General features: G+C 34.9%; 1 protein-coding gene across 1 annotated transcript in view; it reads left to right on the top strand.

Annotated features, from left to right (window-relative positions):
- The window catches only part of LOC129255124 (uncharacterized), a 48,545-nt gene that overhangs the window by 27,896 nt on the left and 1,028 nt on the right, over positions 1–19,621 (top strand). Inside the window, exons 5-13 of the mRNA XM_064095723.1 lie at positions 4,548–4,577; positions 7,073–7,165; positions 8,165–8,281; positions 11,289–11,318; positions 12,255–12,509; positions 12,739–12,797; positions 13,239–13,360; positions 14,891–15,021; positions 15,555–15,828. Of these exons, the coding sequence (XP_063951793.1) occupies positions 4,548–4,577; positions 7,073–7,165; positions 8,165–8,281; positions 11,289–11,318; positions 12,255–12,509; positions 12,739–12,797; positions 13,239–13,360; positions 14,891–15,021; positions 15,555–15,828 (1,111 nt within the window). The remainder of the gene's footprint in view (positions 1–4,547; positions 4,578–7,072; positions 7,166–8,164; positions 8,282–11,288; positions 11,319–12,254; positions 12,510–12,738; positions 12,798–13,238; positions 13,361–14,890; positions 15,022–15,554; positions 15,829–19,621) is intronic.

Here is a 19,621-nt window from a genome sequence, read left to right as displayed (position 1 = left end):
AATGGGAAAATCAAGATTAATGAACTACACGAATGTTGTTTGGTCTTCCTGGAAAGGCAGTTTTAATCAATCAGAGTTTTTGTTTTATGTTGGTTAAAATGATCATTGTGTGCATTATATCATTGTCTGATTCTTGGTATAGTGAATTAAGGAGCATTAATGTTTCGGGGCTCCTGGAATTAAAACTTGCAAAAGCTATTTTTAGTCTAATATTGCACCCTAAAAATATTGGTCAAAATGGCCATCCTCTTGGTTGTGTCCGACTGAGAAAAAAGGTCAAAATCAATCAAATTATTGGTTAAAATCTTCCAAGAATTTGATCGATTTCAACCAATTTCATCGGTTGGGCCTGCCACCTAAGAACCATGATAATTCGTCAGTGAAGGGTCAGTGTAAATAACCAAAATATTGATTTGGTCTTCTTAAATTAAAAAGACGAAATACAAGAGCTTTTTTATACCTCTTTTTCATGGCTTCTGATAAGTTTCATTAAAAGTGTGCACATCTCATGTCTGAATTAAGCCTAATTTCAGATCTTGTTTTTTCCTCATTCTTTGAAGCTCTCGGCACAGAATTTCTTCTACTCTCTTAAAACAAGAAATCAGTCAAATTGACTACATCAGTAGTCAGCTGGGTGTAAATGATATGTCTAGTCACATTTCTGACGTATATTCTATTCAGAAATAACTCTGTTCTAGTAAAATACGACTAGAAATTGTCAACTGTGACGAGAATAACAGTTGCACCCAGCTGACCCGATTAACTAGTCAGTTTGACTGATTTGTTTTGAGAATGCACATCAATGCTAAATTATATAATTAGGATGTGATTTTTTATTTTACTGGGGGTGAATTGTTAATCATCCTTGGTCTTCGTGAAATTGATTTGAATAAATATAAAATGAAGTAATACACAAGGACTATTTCGCGAGAAGACCCATAGTCTGCAGTGATTTAAGTTCCTATGTACTGATCATGCACATGAGTGTGAAAAGGCCAGCATATTATCTGGATAAAACAACATTCGAGTTTTATATTCATAGTGTAAAGAAAAATTCAATGTAATCCTTCTCTTTTCCCTTATTTGGGGCAATATAGCCGATGAATACAAATTTAGCTTTTTAACAGGGCCCCCATACACCACATCTGTCAACCGTAACACAGCTGCCTCCATTGCTGCATCTGTTCTGGGGGTGAGACTTCCGGTACGAATTACCAGATTACACTTGAACGAATCCTCACTCGGTAATTCATCTCCTCATGAAATTATGGTTGCCATGACAACGCTCATATAGTTTTTCATGAATGATAGAAGTGCGAGCCTTTATCTTTATTAATTGGCACTTCTTTTCGCGCCGGCTTATATACAGTGTTCTTCAAAACAGATCACGCACATGATATAGTTGTATCATCATGAATATCTACACAATCGTACTAACAGTTATGTCCTAGCAACATGGCAAGGATTACTCAAAGGTAATTCTTGAGTTTTAATTTCATTACGAATGCTGAGATATGAAAAAGAAAACCCCTGGGATCCATACAAGCAACGGCGCATCGCGACAAAAAGATAACATACAAAGAATACCCAACACTACACTGTAAAAAAATATTTAAGCACACTGTTTAAGCCCGTCACTCTAACAACAAACTGTTCAAGCTGTTCAAACATCTCAATTGTTTATTTTTATAAACAACTTGATCGAGACTTTAAACAATAGTTGTTATGAGTGACGGGCTTTAAAAAACGTGGGTAAAATAAAAAAAAAACACCTCTAAACAGCTCAGAAGGCGTACGACTGTAGCTGCAAGTGGTCTTCTTTAGCATAACAACGCAGATAATTGAAATCATTGGTTTTTTTTAAAGAACTTTGAAAACAAAGTAATATTTGAGAATATCATCAGGAAATTGTACATCGATGATATAATGGTTGTATTATAACATGATGGGTTTCTTTCATATATTTTTTTGTCCGTGCACCCAACACTGATCATTTCCTTTTTGGCCAAATTTATGATTACTAATCATTCATACACCCTGGATTGTAATCGTTTCATTATTGGTGAAGTGATGTGTTCACAGTCCACACCTGAAAATCAATTAGGGTAATCATGATTCAATGTTGCCTTATTTCCGATTTTATCTGTCATTCAAATCAAAACGGGTGTGACCCCAATGCGACTTCAACTTTGGCTTTTGCTCATTAAAATAGATTAGGCCAAGTTCAATTGACTATTTGAATGGGGAATCTAAACTTGGTGATATGTGTGAAAAGACAAGAATGAAGAAAAGAGATATTAATGGTGAAAGTAAAATACACGTAAAAATCGGATGATGAACAAGAAATTTAAAACCCTTTCAATGGTGGGGTGGGGGGTCTGACCATGCAAAAATATCACGATCAGAATGTATTTTTTACGCTTTCGTACACGTTTTTGGGAAAAAATGGTGTTGCCTTAAGAAAAATAAGATCTAAATTTTATCTAAATCAGAGTTTTTGTCGAATATAACGCCAACCCAGAGCTGGCTGTAACAATTAATGTATACACCATGATGATGAGGTTACAAAAACTGTAAGTAACTTAAAGTATGGCCATCGACAAAATTGAAGGATATAATGATGTATCTCTCATGTCAAGAGGAAGTAATCGTATTGGTTAGCCGATGGATGACCCTTGCTAAAGACATATCACATTATCAGCTCATATTTCCTATGTAGAATTAATTAACATGAACCGTCTGACAATGCCTCTCTGCAATTCGAACTTTGATTTGCAGACCATCTTTATTAATGACAGACATATCCATGGAAAACAGGAATCTCTGCTTTGATTTGTATTTATATTTGTTTGTTTATTATCGTCATTAGATTGTTATTTGTTTTTGTTAATGTTGGTGCTGATGATTATGATAACGATATTTGTAATAACTATGATAATGATAAGGGTAATAATATTAATAATGGTCATGGTAACTATCATTACTATATTATAATGGCAATATTAATTATAACAATGATAAAGATAAAAGTAATAATGATGATATTAATAACGATAATAATAACAATACAATTATGATAATCTTCATCATAATCATCATCATAAAATTCCTATTACTATACTAGTAAATAAATTTAAATAAATGTTTCATGCCTATAAAAAATTGATATAAATTTAAAGAATGAACAGATTGTATTGACAAGGCTGACAATATAGAATTTTTCACAGAATATTTTTCAATGTATCATTTTGTACCTAAGGACATATTTAGGCCCGAAGCCAGAATTTGAACGATTTGGCACCATTGTAAATCCTTGTTGATCACTGAATTATGAGATTTCTCCGAAATCTCACCAAATTGTGCAAATCATTTTCTTATCATTTGGCCTCTTTTGTAATTTCATTTTGGTAGCATGGGTTTATGTGAATTATACGAGTGTTTTGAGCCAAAATTCGCAGATGAGGTAAATGTGATTTATCTCCTTGGGCCAGCCGTAGATTTAATTCTCCCAGTAAACACGCAATTCAAATGTGAAATATTTTCAAGAGTTTCCTATATATATATCAAAAATAAATAAAATCGGTAAAAGATAATGTATCTCACAATTTATCGGTACAATGAATGCATCGCAAAATACAAAATGATGACTTAAAATGAACGAAAAGGACATGACCAATAGTTCTTTAAAAATGTATATGAAAAAAATATTCTAAAATAAATCAATTGGGGATGTTATTGAAGTTGCAAGCATTTTACCAAAGAAAGTTCTTGTTATTTTGTTTTAGGTTCAGCTTATTATTGTTCAGGCTACCTTGAAAAGATCTTCATTTTACTTGAATCAAACAGGAACTTGTTTTTTTTTTCTTCTTCGTGATGATGGTACCCACCGGGATAGACGTCATTATTTAATGACGTTCATACTTTCTTTCCAAGTTCAGAAGGTGATAGAAGACAATAACCATTCACAAATTGACCTTTGATTTGCCTAACCCTAGGCTGTAAAACGTTATTATGATTTAACCCTTGCTGTTCCCCTAGTTTCCATGGTGATTAAAGAACGATTTAGTCTGGTCCTATTCCGTTCAATTCGATTTAGCCTGTCAAGCCTGATATCATGCAGTTTCGGATGACATCACATATATACTACATCAGTAAATTTGTTTCTGCACACCATGAATTCATAGTAGCTCCATGGTTTCATTAATGACTGAATGATATTAAAGTTAATAAGAAAAAATCTTGAGTTAACAGCGTTGTATATTAAAAAAACGTTTACTGCATAGCAGATCAAGGAATCAACATAAATCGTTATGTAACACAAACATTAACCTTTTTCTGTCAGTGTAAAATAATTAGTTACTGTTACCGTGATTGTTACGTTACCAAACTGTTGTTAGCTCTCATCACTTGCCATTTTATTGTCTTTCTGGCACTGAATTGTGTTTTGTATTTATTTTATCATAAAGATCGCTTATTTGTATCGAATAATTCACAGTAATGCCTTCATAATAACGATGACCATTCTCCTTATTCTCCTTTATTTGCAGGAAACTGTACCGGAATTTCAACGCAATGCCGTGAGTAACATACTATATTTTAAGAGAGTATTCCAATCAAACATGAGTAAATGCTATAATACCCGCAGGGGTTTTTTATTGACCAATCAGCATCGAGTTATCGATCCAAGACATTGCCCTCTTTATACCGGATGCGTTTATCAAGTACAGTAGTTAAGAAGAGTAGTGCATTAAAAACTTTATGCACGTACATAAACTTTATGCGCCAGTTTTTCTATATACCCTAGAATCATGATTTGAAACGCGTTTTGAAAGACGTTCCTGCAGATCTAGCAGCGGGTAATGCAACAAAACGTTACAGAATCTTTCGACTAAGATTTGGGTAGGGGCCCATGTGATTGTATGTCATTGATCAATGCAATTAATCGGGGGGAAATTAATTTAATGTTCACGTCGTAAGTTTGATGTCGCTTTGCCCTGGCGATTCTTCGACAATAATGATTTATTAACTGCTGATAATGAAACAACAAATGATATTGCAATTGGGTTTATAGTTTTTTAATAAATACCTTGATGTTAAACTTCCTTTTCATATATTCATGGAATATAGACATAAAACATGTAAAAGGAATATACATGAAATACATGCACATCTCGCTTGAAAAGTGAAAACTGAAACAAATGTGATATACGTGTACGATAAGTGAACTGGGGTGCAGGTGTGGGAAGCTTGGGGGCCATGGACCCCCCATTGTTTACGATCAAGAATACAAGAGGAGAAATCCAAGAACAGGAAAGTAAAGGAAAAGAAAAGGGAGATATGCTATATTTTTATGACTAATGCGTGGAAATCTATTACAAAATTAGCTTTTGTACTGAAAATAGAAATTGTGCCCTGTACGCTACTCTCGAAATTCATTAAACTGAAATAGATTGCGATTACGGACCAATCCAAAGTTTGATTGAAGTTTTCATTTTTTTTAAATTAGAATACAATCTTATTTGATTGAGACTTTCTTTATTAAATTTTGGATTGGTCCCTGACCACAATCTGATTTCAATCTATGGAGTTTTGAGAGTATGTCCGTCCCCTTTATTTTATTTCTAATTTTTTTTTCTTCATTTTATTCTCTACTTATCTATTTATTTATATTGATTTATTTATTTTAATTTATTTATTATTATTTTTTTTTTTAGGGGGGGGGGGCTCATCGCCTTAATGGATAAATGTATATCCAGTCTATATATTATGAACAAAACTTCTAATCGAAGTCATTTCCTTTCACCGTATAAAACGACACGCTTAATATTTTCAACACTTTCATGGATGATAAGTTGGAAATGTCCTTTTAATTGCATCGGTTAAATGAGTAAATGAAGGAATGCATCCATTACAAACTGTTTCGGTATCTCAACATAACTGGAGTAGTAAGCATTGCACTTTAATCATGTTAACTAATGATTCACGTAGTTAATATGATATATTGTGAGCCTAATTGAACAATCCAGAGAACTGAGTATCAGTAAACTAAATTTCCGTTATGTTCTGCTTCAGTAAAGCAATTATAGAATGCTTTCGTCACTGTAAGTCATAATCGTCATTGGGACCATACGAGGCTCTTATTGTCGGATAACAATACATACACGGTCGCAATCATGTAGTGTCTTCTGTTTCAAATTTTAATGTATGACTAATTGCGGTTATTTAATAGTTCGTTTTAATGGCACGGTTGACAATTTGGGTAGGGTCCCCCATCATGCTAATTATTTTGTTAAGATGCACACGCGATAATGATGAACTCTTCGTCACTTCAGGTCCCTGTTAATGTTTTGCACCAATGCCAGAAGGACGCAAGTGTCAATATTGACAAATATTTATTTGAATCATGGACATTTTTCTAATTTTGCCTACGATTTTCCTGTTCCATATATATACACAATACATGACTACCCTGCTTTTATGCAAATATTTTGCACTGACGTCTGTGTGTAAGGATCCTTCAGGCTCTGTTTTCTGGAAATATTACGGCCTATACTTGCTTCATTTTGTCATTTAATGGGTATAATCATGAAACGCACCCAAACATAGGCCTATATAAAGACATAAAAGGGGAAAGGGTATTGTTTTATATTATGCCAGCCTGAGCACCGGCAAATGTTTCTAGTCTTACAATCCCCAATTTGGTTGTAAACTTCAATTGTGTTCGCACTTGGATATCTGTAGTTTCCATAATTACATGTGTCTTTTGGGTATAAAATTTTTTCGCTCTCTTTCCTATCTCTGCACGTGTACATCTTCATATCGAGCAACAAACTGGCAGATGAGATGTTTATGAAACCGTAAAAATATATAGCCAGGATAGAAAGTAAGAATGATCTAAAGAATGTCACCATTTGAAACACTCTGGCGCTAATAGCGTTAATGAACGCTATTACAACAGCATTCATCAACATGTCTCATAAATTACACACAGCTTGACAGTTGAGCCTCATCACTCAAACAATATCCTTCAAACTACTTGATTATATTTAATTGTAACTTTCTTCTTTCACAGAATGTCGGCAGGTCTGTCATTGCGGTGGAACTCTCAACAGAGATGATTGCACCTGCGCATGTCCTAATGGCTATTTCGGTCCCGACTGTTCTGGTAAGATGAAGACCCAAACCCCACCCCCAGCCCACCTTCATCTCCTTATGCCCCCTCCCTCACTTCATCTCCATAACTTCTTCGTTTCTATTTGTTTCACTATAAAGAGTTATATCCTTACTACAGTTTGTAATATAATATTTTTGCATACATATTCGGGGCTGAATTCTAGCAATTTAATAGACTTATCCATTATCATTTTAAAATAAATTATTTGACATCAGTGTCCCATTTTCTGTAAATAGAATTTTAACTGCAAATTCTTAACTTTCGAATTCATTATGATACCGACCGAAGTAGGTCTGTAGGAAGCGAACTCAAGCTGTTCTAAATTAGTTGCACCTAAACAAGAACTTAACGAGTTTATTATGAAAAAGAAATGGAAAATTCTACTTTCAAAGAATTCAATTATTTTTAATCGCATTGAACAAAATGAAACATACCACTTATCAGATTACTAAGAAAACGAAGTGCAGATGTGTTTTTTTAAACAAGAATAACACTCCAGTGCTGTATCGTGGGCGAAAATAAGATGAGAGCTGGTGAACCGCAACAAGTTTTGGTTTATTCAATTTTAACTATTTTTGTAGATCTAATTTTCTTTCCAAAGGCATGAACATGATGAACGTGGGCTTTGCCGTCTTTTCTTACTACGACTCTCAAATTGTATACCATCAAAAAAAGAACATGCAGATTCGGGGCGGGGGCGGGGGCGGGGAATGGACTTTTCTGGTTGTCGGCAAAATCATCTGCAAAATTTAACGTGTGAAGCAACATTCTTTGAATTGCACACCCCCTAAAATATTGCAATAACTCTAGGGATAGGTCAAAATGATATGCCTGTTCTTAAATAGTTTTTTTATGATATCTTGCCGAAAAAGATTTGAGAGGACTATTTTGCATGATTGCAGAATACGTATTTGAGAAAACATTATTTATACTGTTTTAATGTGTAAGTGCGTTGTGATCTGATCTTTTTTTCTCTCTCTGATTTGATAGAATACTGCGAGGACAAGCATCCCCTATGCGGGAAATCCCCCGGCTGGCCCGGGTACTGGACCTGTGCGTTACACCCTCAAATCCCTCGAAACTGCCCAAAGATGTGCAAAGTTTGCAGTAAGTCTATTTTTGCAATTAACATTATTAGTAGTGGTGGTGGTAGCAGTAGTAGAACATTCTAATTTCCAAAGATTTGAAATAAATCCAGGTCGGCTGTGAACAGTGACCAGCCGAATATTAGATTCAGATATAAACCTTGTTGATTTAAATATAAATCTAAAAGATTTCAATTTAAATCTTTTGATATTTAAAAACTAATCCTTAAGATTTGAAATAAATTAAAAATTCGGCTGGTCGCAGCCGATCTGGAATTATTTTGAATCCTTGGAATTTAGAGTGTATAGTATTACTGCTGTAGCAGCAGCAGTAGTAGTAGTAGTAGTAGTAGTAGTAGTAGTAGTAGTAGTAGTAGTAGTAGTAGTAGTAGTAGTAGTAGTAGTAGTAGTAGTAGTAGTAGTAGTAGTAGTAGTAGTAGTAGTAGTAGTAGTAGTAGTAGTAGTAGTAGTAGTAGTAGTAGTAGTAGTAGTAGTAGTAGTAGTAGTAGTAGTAGTAGTAGTAGTAGTAGTAGTAGTAGTAGTAGTAGTAGTAGTAGTAGTAGTAGTAGTAGTAGTAGTAGTAGTAGTAGTAGTAGTAGTAGTAGTATAGTAGTACTCTGTAAAAAATATTTATAAAAATATCACTGTCATGGAAAATCTACATAAAATCAATGTGTAACGTGCATTTTGATAAAAATGAATATACAATCATGGATTTGTGAACTGATCATTCTTGATGCTCCTTAATGCCAACATGATACAAATAAGTTACATTCCTGTATGATTATCCGAAACTAAGTGTTTCTCAGCCACCGGAGCGGTTTGCAAGAGAAGAGCTCCTTGATTGCTCAAATGAATATTTTTAAAAGGTTTAATCTATATCTTTCACACATTTTATCTCTTTCGGTATTTTTAATTGGCCATTGTAGGAAGATATATGTCTATCATGCCATATACACCACCCTAGTATATGTCACGGTTGTAATCCAATAAGATCTTAAATCCATCTTATATCCGAAAATCAACCCTAAACGTGTTATATCCGCATGTATTCTAAATACCAAAATATATGCCAGAACAACAAATATATGCTAAAAATATAACACTTAACTGTTCTCTGTATTTGGAAATGTCATTCCGCCTGTTTGAGACGAGACGAAACACACCAGGTCGGAAACATCCAATAAAGAATCTTTTCAATTGTTTCCTGTTTCTTATATCCCGTCTTAATTAAAATTCCTTTCGAATTCGCCCCTTTGTTTATTCCATGATTATATGCCATTCATGCCTCCGCCCTATTCAAAAGGTGCGAAGGGGGAAAATTTTCGAGATATTTTGAAGGCCATTAAAAAGGGCAAAGTAGCGGATAAGATTAGAGAAGGGGGCCCCGATGCCCCGCTCCTACGTCAGGTTTGACGTGTCGTCGAATTAGGTATTTATTTTATTTAATTAAGGCCATCCACCCTCTCGCTCCCAAAGTAATAATAACATATGCAATATATCCGCAAATAGATGCTTGGCAGTACGCAGCAGGGGTGAGGGACAGGGTATATAGTCATGCATCGTGTTTTTTTTTTTTTTTTTTGGGGGGGGGCATTTGCTCCAAACAGAAATTTCGAGAACTTATAGTGTTTACTAAAAAAAAATCACAAAATGTATCAAAAGTATGCACGAAATCCTTTAATTTCACTTCAGAAAATGCAAAAACACTCTATGACAAGCTTGGTCGCTCCACTCCATCGCTTTCGAGTTTCTTCGAAAAAAAAGTATGTGTCTCGACCATGGACCTACTTCGTAATAGGTCCATGGTCTCGACCCCCTCCTGGAAAAAAAATCTGCGTAGTGCCAGTGTTATATGATTTGAAAGTTGACTTCTTCTTAAAATGAGGTGCGGTATCCTCCCAATCACTATATTTTTTTAATAATTCGCCTTCTCTTTCTTTTATTTTCTCTTTTTCTTTAAACAAATAATATGCATACAAATTGCATAGATTAAAAAAAAAACAATTGTGGAGGTCACACCCTTAGTTGATATGGTGCTGCCCCGTTATGGAGCCAGTGGTTAAGGTAAAAAGGGAGTTTTTGCAACCGCTACGCAGACGCATTCTGGAACGTAGATAATATATTGTTAAATGCTCGTCATGGCAAATGACAGATTTTGAATTTTTCGTCAGCTCTCAAACGTCAGACGAAAGTGCAGTTCCGATTCACCAGTATTCGACAAAGTCCTCTCAGGCTTTCATCGTGATAAGACTTGCATTATTTTTCGATGCATTTACTATGCGCTAGGATTAATTTTACATCGCAGTGCACAATCTTCCTATATTAGGTATAGCTGTGCGCAATATTAAGAGGGCTTTAAGAAGTGGACAGGCGGTTCCTTTTTCGGCAACACGGAAACATGTCAATGATTGTTACCGTTCAAAGGTCTGAGTTTTGTTTCCAGTTCTGAAAAAACCTCTCGCGACACAAGAAGAGTAATCAAGTCACCAAACTGTCTTGTCCGAGTTCATTGTCAGCCAATGAACTATTATGCAATTGATAATCATGATGATGATTATCAAGAGGAGATAGTCATTAAATGCTCATTTCTCATTAGGATTTGAGAAATGGCAAAAACAGAAGTTCTCAAGATATTAAATAAAACGTACTAGGGATTATGATGTTTCGATGTTTCAATTCAAAAGTGAATAAAGTTACTTGCTAACGATAATAAGCATGATGAAATGAATAGCAGGATTTGAACTCCTTTTAACTTTTTAGACAAGTATCATGAGTATTATTAATAGTCTTATTCCCAAAGTGTTGGAAGAAGTTGAACTTGTGTTTTCTGTAAATCCGGTCAATATTGATATGTTTATTATTTTTATTCACTTTATGTCTATAGAAAATTAGTAATTCATCATGTTTTTAATTTTCCGTATTTTATCTTTCAATTCTCTTCTTTTCATTGCCCCCTCTCTGTTCCATCTCTCTCTCCTATTACCTTTGACGATTGACCCCATATCTTCGCTCGCTTACCCCAACAGCGCCACCGGACCCCGCCTCACCAAGATGTGGTAAGTGCAGTGACCTTTATAAATAGGTTGTGGTTATTCCTACCATATCCAAATATTTGCATGATTAATCCCCCAATCATGATGTATGGAATAAAGGTGTGATTAGCGGTAAACTCCAATGTTACGCTTAATTGAAATAAACACGCTACAAAATGACTAAGGTATTAAAGGGGAAGTTTGTCCACTGTGAGGTTTGTTTCAATATCTTGTTTTCAGTCGAAATATTTAATTATGATAAAAACAGGGCTAGCGATAATAACATTACAAAGCACTTATAAAATGATTTTAACAAGTAAAAATACAAATCAGGTATGGTAACAACTAAAGGGAAGTAAAGTCATGAGTTCTACTGTTTAGTGATCAACGTCGTATACTTGCACCCCCTCGTATGAATACTATAAGGCACATGTGAAAAAAAAATCCCAGTGAAAAATTATGATTTCTCCATAGCTGTTAACTCTTGACTAAAAATTGTCACATTGAAGCATTTATCATTGAAGGGAGGCCGCGAGATGCGCCAGAGTAGGAAAAAAAATGATGATGAACATTATTAGACATCATTGGAGAACAAAGAGGGTACCCCCCCCCCCATCAGCAAGAATGATCCAAGGGATGGTGCACACATAACAAATTACGTAATATTGAGGGACAATGAATTGAGGGAATTACAGGAAATAAATCTGAAGTCTCTGAGTCAGAAATAGATTGACATCATGCAGTGACACCCGTACTAAAAAAAATAGTTAAATCTTTCCATAGTTGAATTTTAACTTGTGTTTTTTTTTGCAAATCATTTCAATAATTTCTAAATATTATTGGTAATTCGTTTGTAACTTGGTGTGATTTGTTTAGATAAAGATTTAAACATATAGACGATGAATATATTGGTACAAATTTGGTAGTAACTTTTTTTTGCAATATTACATACTGTTCTAGTTCTCCCCACGGCACAAACTCCGACTTTCCAGCCATTCAACACAGACGGCAACTTCTTCACGACAGCGTCTTTCTTCGGGCCTGGGGCGACAGACATGACCACCGTAGATGGCGCTATAACACCAAGAAACGGTCGAAAACGACCTACTATCACTGACGTCCCTTGTGTGGATAAGAAGTGCAAGAACGGCATTGTAAGGGGAACAGATTGCAGTTGTGCCTGTATAGTTGGCTACGAGGGCAGGGAGTGCCAATGTAAGTTCAAATCATTATCAAACAAAAATAGTGTAGCTAGCTTGAAGGTGCAATATGCTTCTAATGGTGCAAAATTGCACCCAAAAAAGGAGCTCTTCATGTTGCATTTGGTGGGTGCAAAATTTCACCTTCTTCTTTTATCTTCTCGTGTGTCAATATCCTCAAATATACAATCAACTGTGCATTCCTTTATCAATTTGTATTAATTTTCTTTATGAAAACTTTTCAGATGTAACTACAGAGCTCGATCATGGAGTTATATTTTACTTGGAAGGAAATATAAAACAGGTTGGTGACATTCATCAATAATTACACCAGTAATCTGTACTCTTACAACAATTATTCTCATGGTATTACAATTGTGTAATAGTGTAACTTGTTGATATTTCTATTGCTACAAGTTAAATAGATAATTCGTAAGTCAAAATAGTTAAGGGGGCAAGAAGTAAAGCCTCTCATAATATATCATTGTAATTGTTTGCAAAAGGCAGCATCTTCACAATACTAACACCATAAACTTTTCAAATCTTACATGATCTGCAATCAAATCCATGAAGTACAATTGAAAACTACTGCTATTTTACTTGGCAAAAACAAAAAATTGTTGCATGACCATACCTTTACTTTTAAAGATTCAAGACTTGTTCATAAAAATCAGTTTTTTTTTTCTTCAGTCAATTTTCCTATATTTCGTTGTTACAATTTCTAAATTTCATGTTTCCTCCGCAGTGGCCAACGAGTAAATCTGTTTTGAAGGCTATCATAGCAATGGCTGTAAATTCGTATTGTTCTCAGTATCCTCATGAATGTTGTCTCAAATCGTCAAATTTACAAAATCTCCTTCTAAACAGGTAAGAATCGTGAAGATTTAAGAGCCAATTAAATCTGTATTTTACAGTTGTTACAAATGCTGCAGTATATTTTCAAATTGTTTTGATTATAATTAATTTAGGTAGGGTCCCATTCCTTTTAAATATCATTCTCTATTGATACTGTAAGGGGCGGGGATGCCAAAGATGAGTGGTAGTCAAATTACAGATGACGATACGTTCTTCTGGGGGCAAGGGGGTGGCCGCTTCTAAGTAAGTAAAGTAATTTTTCAAGTGATGGAAAATAAGGTTAAAGATGATAAAAGACAAAGAAGCTAATATAGGAATGCAAAAGAAATGACGAGTATTACGGAACAACTACGATTGGTACTGTCTTGTTGGAGTTTTTTTAGAATGAAAACAACGGAGAGTATGTAAAATTATCTTAGGACATAATTACTTCACATACACAAATGCATGTCAGGTATGTAATTTACCAACACTTGAGGAGAGAAGACTGACACTGTGTAAAAAGTTTGCAAAATCACTTTCAACTCATCCTTTGTGTAAGACATGGCTACCTCGGAAAAAACATACAAACATATCTCTTCGTCGTACAAACAACTATCAACAATTTCCAATAAGAACAACAAGATTTAAAAACAGTCCATTGCCTTTTTTGGTTGACATACTCAACAAAAGATGAGTGTGTCGACTAGGAAAGGCAATGCAAAATGGTCATGCCCACCCCACCATACAATTATTTTTGTCATTTAAATAAGTGTCAGTCTCCTCTCCTTCAAGTCTGCCATTATCATATTGTATTCATTAATTCATTCATTCATTGCCTTTTATGCTTTATTTAAATTGTATTAACTTTTGAATGTATAGCCTTTTTAATGTATTTTACTGTGGTTTTTACTATGTATTTAATAATGTGCCAACATCAACTTGTAAACATGATATTTCCAGCTTTTGCTGTTTTTTCATGTATGATTGTTAACATGTTTGATTATCAATAAAGAACATTTTTGAATTGAATTGAAATTGAAATTGAATTGAAAATCACACTGGGCTTATAAATTGACGCTGATAAAATCAACCTTGCGCATTCCTATAGTGTGCATATATTAAGTGGAATTATGTGCCCTTTTTTCTGTGTAAAATTGTTCTAAGTGACTCTGTACCAACAGAACCAGGCCCGGATCTAGGGGGTACGGGAGCACCTGCCCCTCCCCTTTCCCAATTTTTTTCAGAAATAGCTCTCTGTGGTACTATGTGGCGTCCTCTCTTGTCAACCTTAAAAACGAAGATGTGCCAACTGGAAATGGTTATCTTTTTTTGTAACCAAAATCGCTCCATTGAAAAAATGTTTGATCCTCCCCTTTAAAGAATATACTTTTCCTATGTTATTTAAAAACGATTTTCAGATAATTATTTATCTCGCGATACGCAATCCGATATTTAACTTGTGGGCCACAAACATTTGTTCCGATGTAGATACAGAGTAAATCTTTCCCTATATCTTTTAATGACTAAATACCCATTTTTCTTATTTTTTTATATTTATAGAACTCGAGTGCCTGCTTACATCAATGGCAGTCATGTAAGCGCTGCAGTAGGGTTCCCTGTCAAGATCAATGAAAATGAATTCAAGGTTGATATGCTTGTTCATCCACCACCTAAATCACCTCTTTGTATAGGTAAGTAGGGACTCACTCCCCACCCCCCTCACGAATTGTAATTATAATCGAGGCGTCAAATGCCATTTAAAATGAAGCCAGTGTTTGATAAAAGTGATCACATTTTGAAAGAGGTAACAACAAAAAAGCATTTACATTATTTTGTTGTTGCAAAACTAGTATTGAATGATTATTTATTCGAAGGGCGTCTAAGTCGTAATAAATTAAATCAAATTTATATCGAAAAATCGCAAATGATACAAAATGATTAAATCGGTACTGGTACATAATTATATTGCAACACCATAACCATGATAACTGAAAAAAAATAAAGTGTACAAAACATCAATTATTTTTTTGCCTTTTCAACAAAAATTTACCCCCCAAAAAAATAGTTGTATTAATTGTCTGTGGAAAGTAATCATTAAGTCTGCATCTACGAAAATTTGCTCTCTTCCCTATTTCGAAAATTCTAACACCATCTTTTCAAATTCTTCTCCGCGTTCCAACCCCGGACCGTCAATTCCCTCGAACTCGATCCTCCTTCCCCTCAGACGGCGGCTACCTAACTCAGAACCTACTCCTTTCCTCGCTCGGGTACCAGTTCGACAGCATCAAAGCTTCCTTGAGTGTCACCACAAACTTCACCCTCTACGCCCTCGAAGGTAGGGAGATCCAAGCCAGTACTAACCCTGCCGACGACCCCTTCTCTCCCGATGAGGGGGGCAAGGAAGGGGCCGAAAAGACTCTCACCATTGTTCTTTCAACCGTAGCAGCAGTCACTTCCATCTTCGCTATCACGATTATCATCATGGCCATACATAAATGGTGAGTATGTATTTGGTGATATGTCAGACTAATTTCAGCCAAGGTCAGATCCAATATGCCGCGTCGTTTAGAGGGGACTGGGAATAATTAGGGTGAGAAGATCTTACAAAATGGATGCCCGCGTTCGAATCCAAGTCAGAGCGCGATTTGCTATTGGTAAGGTAATTCTTCTCATTATCAAGTTCATTGAAAGTGTATAGAACCTTTGGTATTTTGTTTACTTTCAGCATATCCAGGCATTTTCTTCTCTTTTTTTTGCATTCAGCCATTAAAAACAATAATTGTGGTAATATTTACCCCCCTCAAAAAAAAAGAATAAATACCTAAATTTTTTTTAAAAATCAAAGCGTACTAAAAGTGTGATGGTAAAGCCAGATGTGGTCTCTCGACATTATAAGAAAATGTTTTTGCAGAGACCAAAGTTTTCAGTATCATCGCATAATCGAATGTGATAGGCCTATTGTCCAATCACTTCTTAAACACCATAAATATTAACTAACTGTTAATATTAGTTGTTGATGTTTTTATTTTTAGTTAGTTGAACTTGTTATGCTCATTTTCTGAACATGCGTTGGATCTGCCCTTGTTTGATTTTAGAAAGTCTTCAATGGTTTCCTTTCTCTTAATCGTTATTCCTTGTTAGCTTATTCTGCTACCATTATTTCCGATGTTTCGATTCCTATAAAATACCTATTAACGATGTTAACTTCATTCTACGCTGCAAGTTCGATGAAATGATAAAGTCAAAATTTTACAATGAAAAGAAGAGATGTTGATATCCCTCTATTTATATCTATTCGAGAAACATTTTGAAAAATGAGAATTCTATAAAACGTGGTCAATGGCTAATCATACTGCAAAGTTATAGAATGAATCAAGGATGCACATCAAATACAGTGCGTGACAAAAGTGACAGCTGAGTATTTTCGCCCAAATCGGACTTGCTACCAAGTAAAGTTTCAAAACATATCTTACCAAACACATGACTGGCTTTCAAACAAACCCAAGTTTGAATCCACTTAAAACACACCATTTTAAAAGTAGCATTTTGAATGAATTAACTAAGAGATTGCCAGCAACTTTCTTTTTACTGTTCTTATTCCTTTTATTAAAGGGTATATATAGGGACGCATTTGACAGTGATATGCGTTATATTATTCATGATATCGGTATTATTATTTTCATATATTGAATGTGGATTTAATATTTCTTACATATTCACAGTTACCGATACACTTACTACGTTTATCGTCGCAGTCAGAGACCGCAGCATAAATTGAAAAGTGTGAGCAAAATAGCTGAGACCTTTATAATATATTTCTGACGCAATGGCACATAATATTCCAATTAATAGCGCTATATATTAACGTGATTATGCCATTTATATCATTTGCCATGGCAACACACACCACACATACAAATGATTTATTATTTCACGAGAGGTATTATGCTGTGTTTCGTAGTAAATTGTCATTGATTTTGTGAGTGCACGTTTAAAGACGATTTCTGTTTTGCTTAAGATATCTAGATGTTTAAGAGTTTACTTTGACATTCAGAAAATTTATGTCATAAATTCATTAATACCCATTTCTATTGTAAATTTCAATGATTTGAAGATAAACTGGCGGGCTATGAATAGTACCAGCCGAGTAACAGATTTAGATTTAAATCTTGTGTATTTGAATTTAGAGCTCAAAGTTGGATTTCAATTCTTGAAAAGATTTTTGAAATAGATCCTGATGATTCGACTGGTTTATAACTCCGGTATTGGGCTGATCACATTCACTCTGAATTCATTTAAATCCTTGAAATTTATGATGGGTAATAAAATGAATATCACAAGCATACCATACACGCAAGTTTCCATAGTCTGGGATAGCACACTAAACATGCTTACCACGTTTTAAACCTTTTAAAAGTCCTTTTGATAGTAATAGATGTTTTTGATTACTGTGCACCGGGAAAGCCATTCATCACTTATGCTGGATCATCTTTTGTTTCTTCCAATATGATTTGTTTTATTATTGTCACCTTGTACTTTTTAAGCATAAAAATGCCCACCCTCATGACCATTTTGTACTCTCTATGTAATTTGTCTTTCCTATTGTTTTGTAATAATCTGTAATTTGTCCCAATCAACGTTCAAGCTTTAATGTTTTTCTCTTGCTTTCTTTTATACAGTTTCAACTAATGCATTGTGTTACTAACTCTTGTGCCTACTCCTAATATTCTTTCGTAACCAAAATTGGCGTGCATGTAACAAAATATCTGAACTGCACGAATAGCTGGGAATATTTTCAAAGCACCAAAGTGAATTGGAGCATCATTTTGATTTAATTTTACCATCTTACGCACAAATTCAGCTTAAAATGCTTTCTCCACATCTCCCCCTCTCCTATCTCATTTAGCTAAAGATAGGGTTACACCGGCACCGAATCACATCTATGAATCCATCCAAATACACGTATTCGGGTGGTTTCGGGAGTATTCTGTTCTCCCTCCGCGAATGCGAGAAAATTCGGGAAGGATTCGGGAACATTCGCGGAGGAATTCGGCTCGTTTTGAAATGTTAAAAACCAGCCGAATACCCTCCAAAATACTCCCGAATGTTGCCAAAACATTCCATTCGGGCCGCATTTTGAGGTGTATTCGGATGACATTCGGTTGGATTAGGGGAGGTATTCGGAGTATTCTGGGCAGTTACGGACCTATTCGTATCATTCGGGGAGTAACGGTCCGAGCATGGCGCATTCGGCCATATTCATTTGTGTCGTCATTCGGCTGTAAACGGAGCAATCGGACCACATTCGGCTCAATTCTGGGCACCTTTAATTGGTTCGATTCTTGCCACTATTTGGGTAGCATTCAGTTTTATTCGGGATGGCCAAAATTGATTCGGGTCAATTCTTGGAGATTCTGCGCTGAATCGGACACATTCGGTACCCATTCTCTCTATTCAGAGAGCTCCCCTTAGCAGAGACGAATAACTTCCGAATCCACCGATATAAACCGAATCAGACCGTATTCGGGCAGAATCGGTTCGAATTTATTCGGAAAATTAGGTTTCGGTGCAACCCTGGCTTTGCATCGGCTTTTTATCGTTTGTTTTCCATTTAACAGTTTAACAAGTCTAATATGTGTTCCATTATCACAACTTATTACAAAACATCTCCTTAATGTCACGTCGCTATCGACCTTTGTTTTATGTGTGTCAGCTTACAGATTCCAAATAATCATTATTTTTAACAGCCCTTATCAATACTTTATTTATACCACTATCCTAAACTGCCAGCACCATTGAATAAAATATTTCCATGTTATGACAATTGAATTAAAGTGAAATATAACAAATTTACATTGTTTGAATAAGAACTCACACAAATTCATTGTCTTTTGGTCTGTGTATATTTGTTTTAATTTCATTTTAAACGAATAGACTTTGTGTTTGGTCATTTCAAAACAAAGTGATTTGTTACTGTTTATACCAATTTTATAATAATAACTGAAAAATGGAAAAGGAATTCTCAATAATTTTTATGAATGCTATATCCGTATAAATTTTGCTCTCTCTCTCTCTCTCTCTCTTATAGTATTTTTGTTTATAAGCTTTATTTGATTATTCCATCTACGTCAGGAGTGGCGCCAAGTTATTTTTGAAAGGAGGAAGACAAAGGGGTAGCATGAACTGACTTAAATTAAGGGGTACTAGTATTATATCTCCACGACCCAGGCACCCACCTATTTAGGCCATCTCTTTTTCCTTGTTACTTTCTTTTTATTCTATTTTTTCTTA

Source organism: Lytechinus pictus, chromosome 2 (genome assembly GCF_037042905.1).
Source record: "Lytechinus pictus isolate F3 Inbred chromosome 2, Lp3.0, whole genome shotgun sequence".
NCBI classification, from domain to species: Eukaryota; Metazoa; Echinodermata; class Echinoidea; order Temnopleuroida; family Toxopneustidae; genus Lytechinus; species Lytechinus pictus.
Note: the sequence above shows the minus strand (reverse complement) of the source record. Positions and strands in the feature narration are given on the sequence as shown.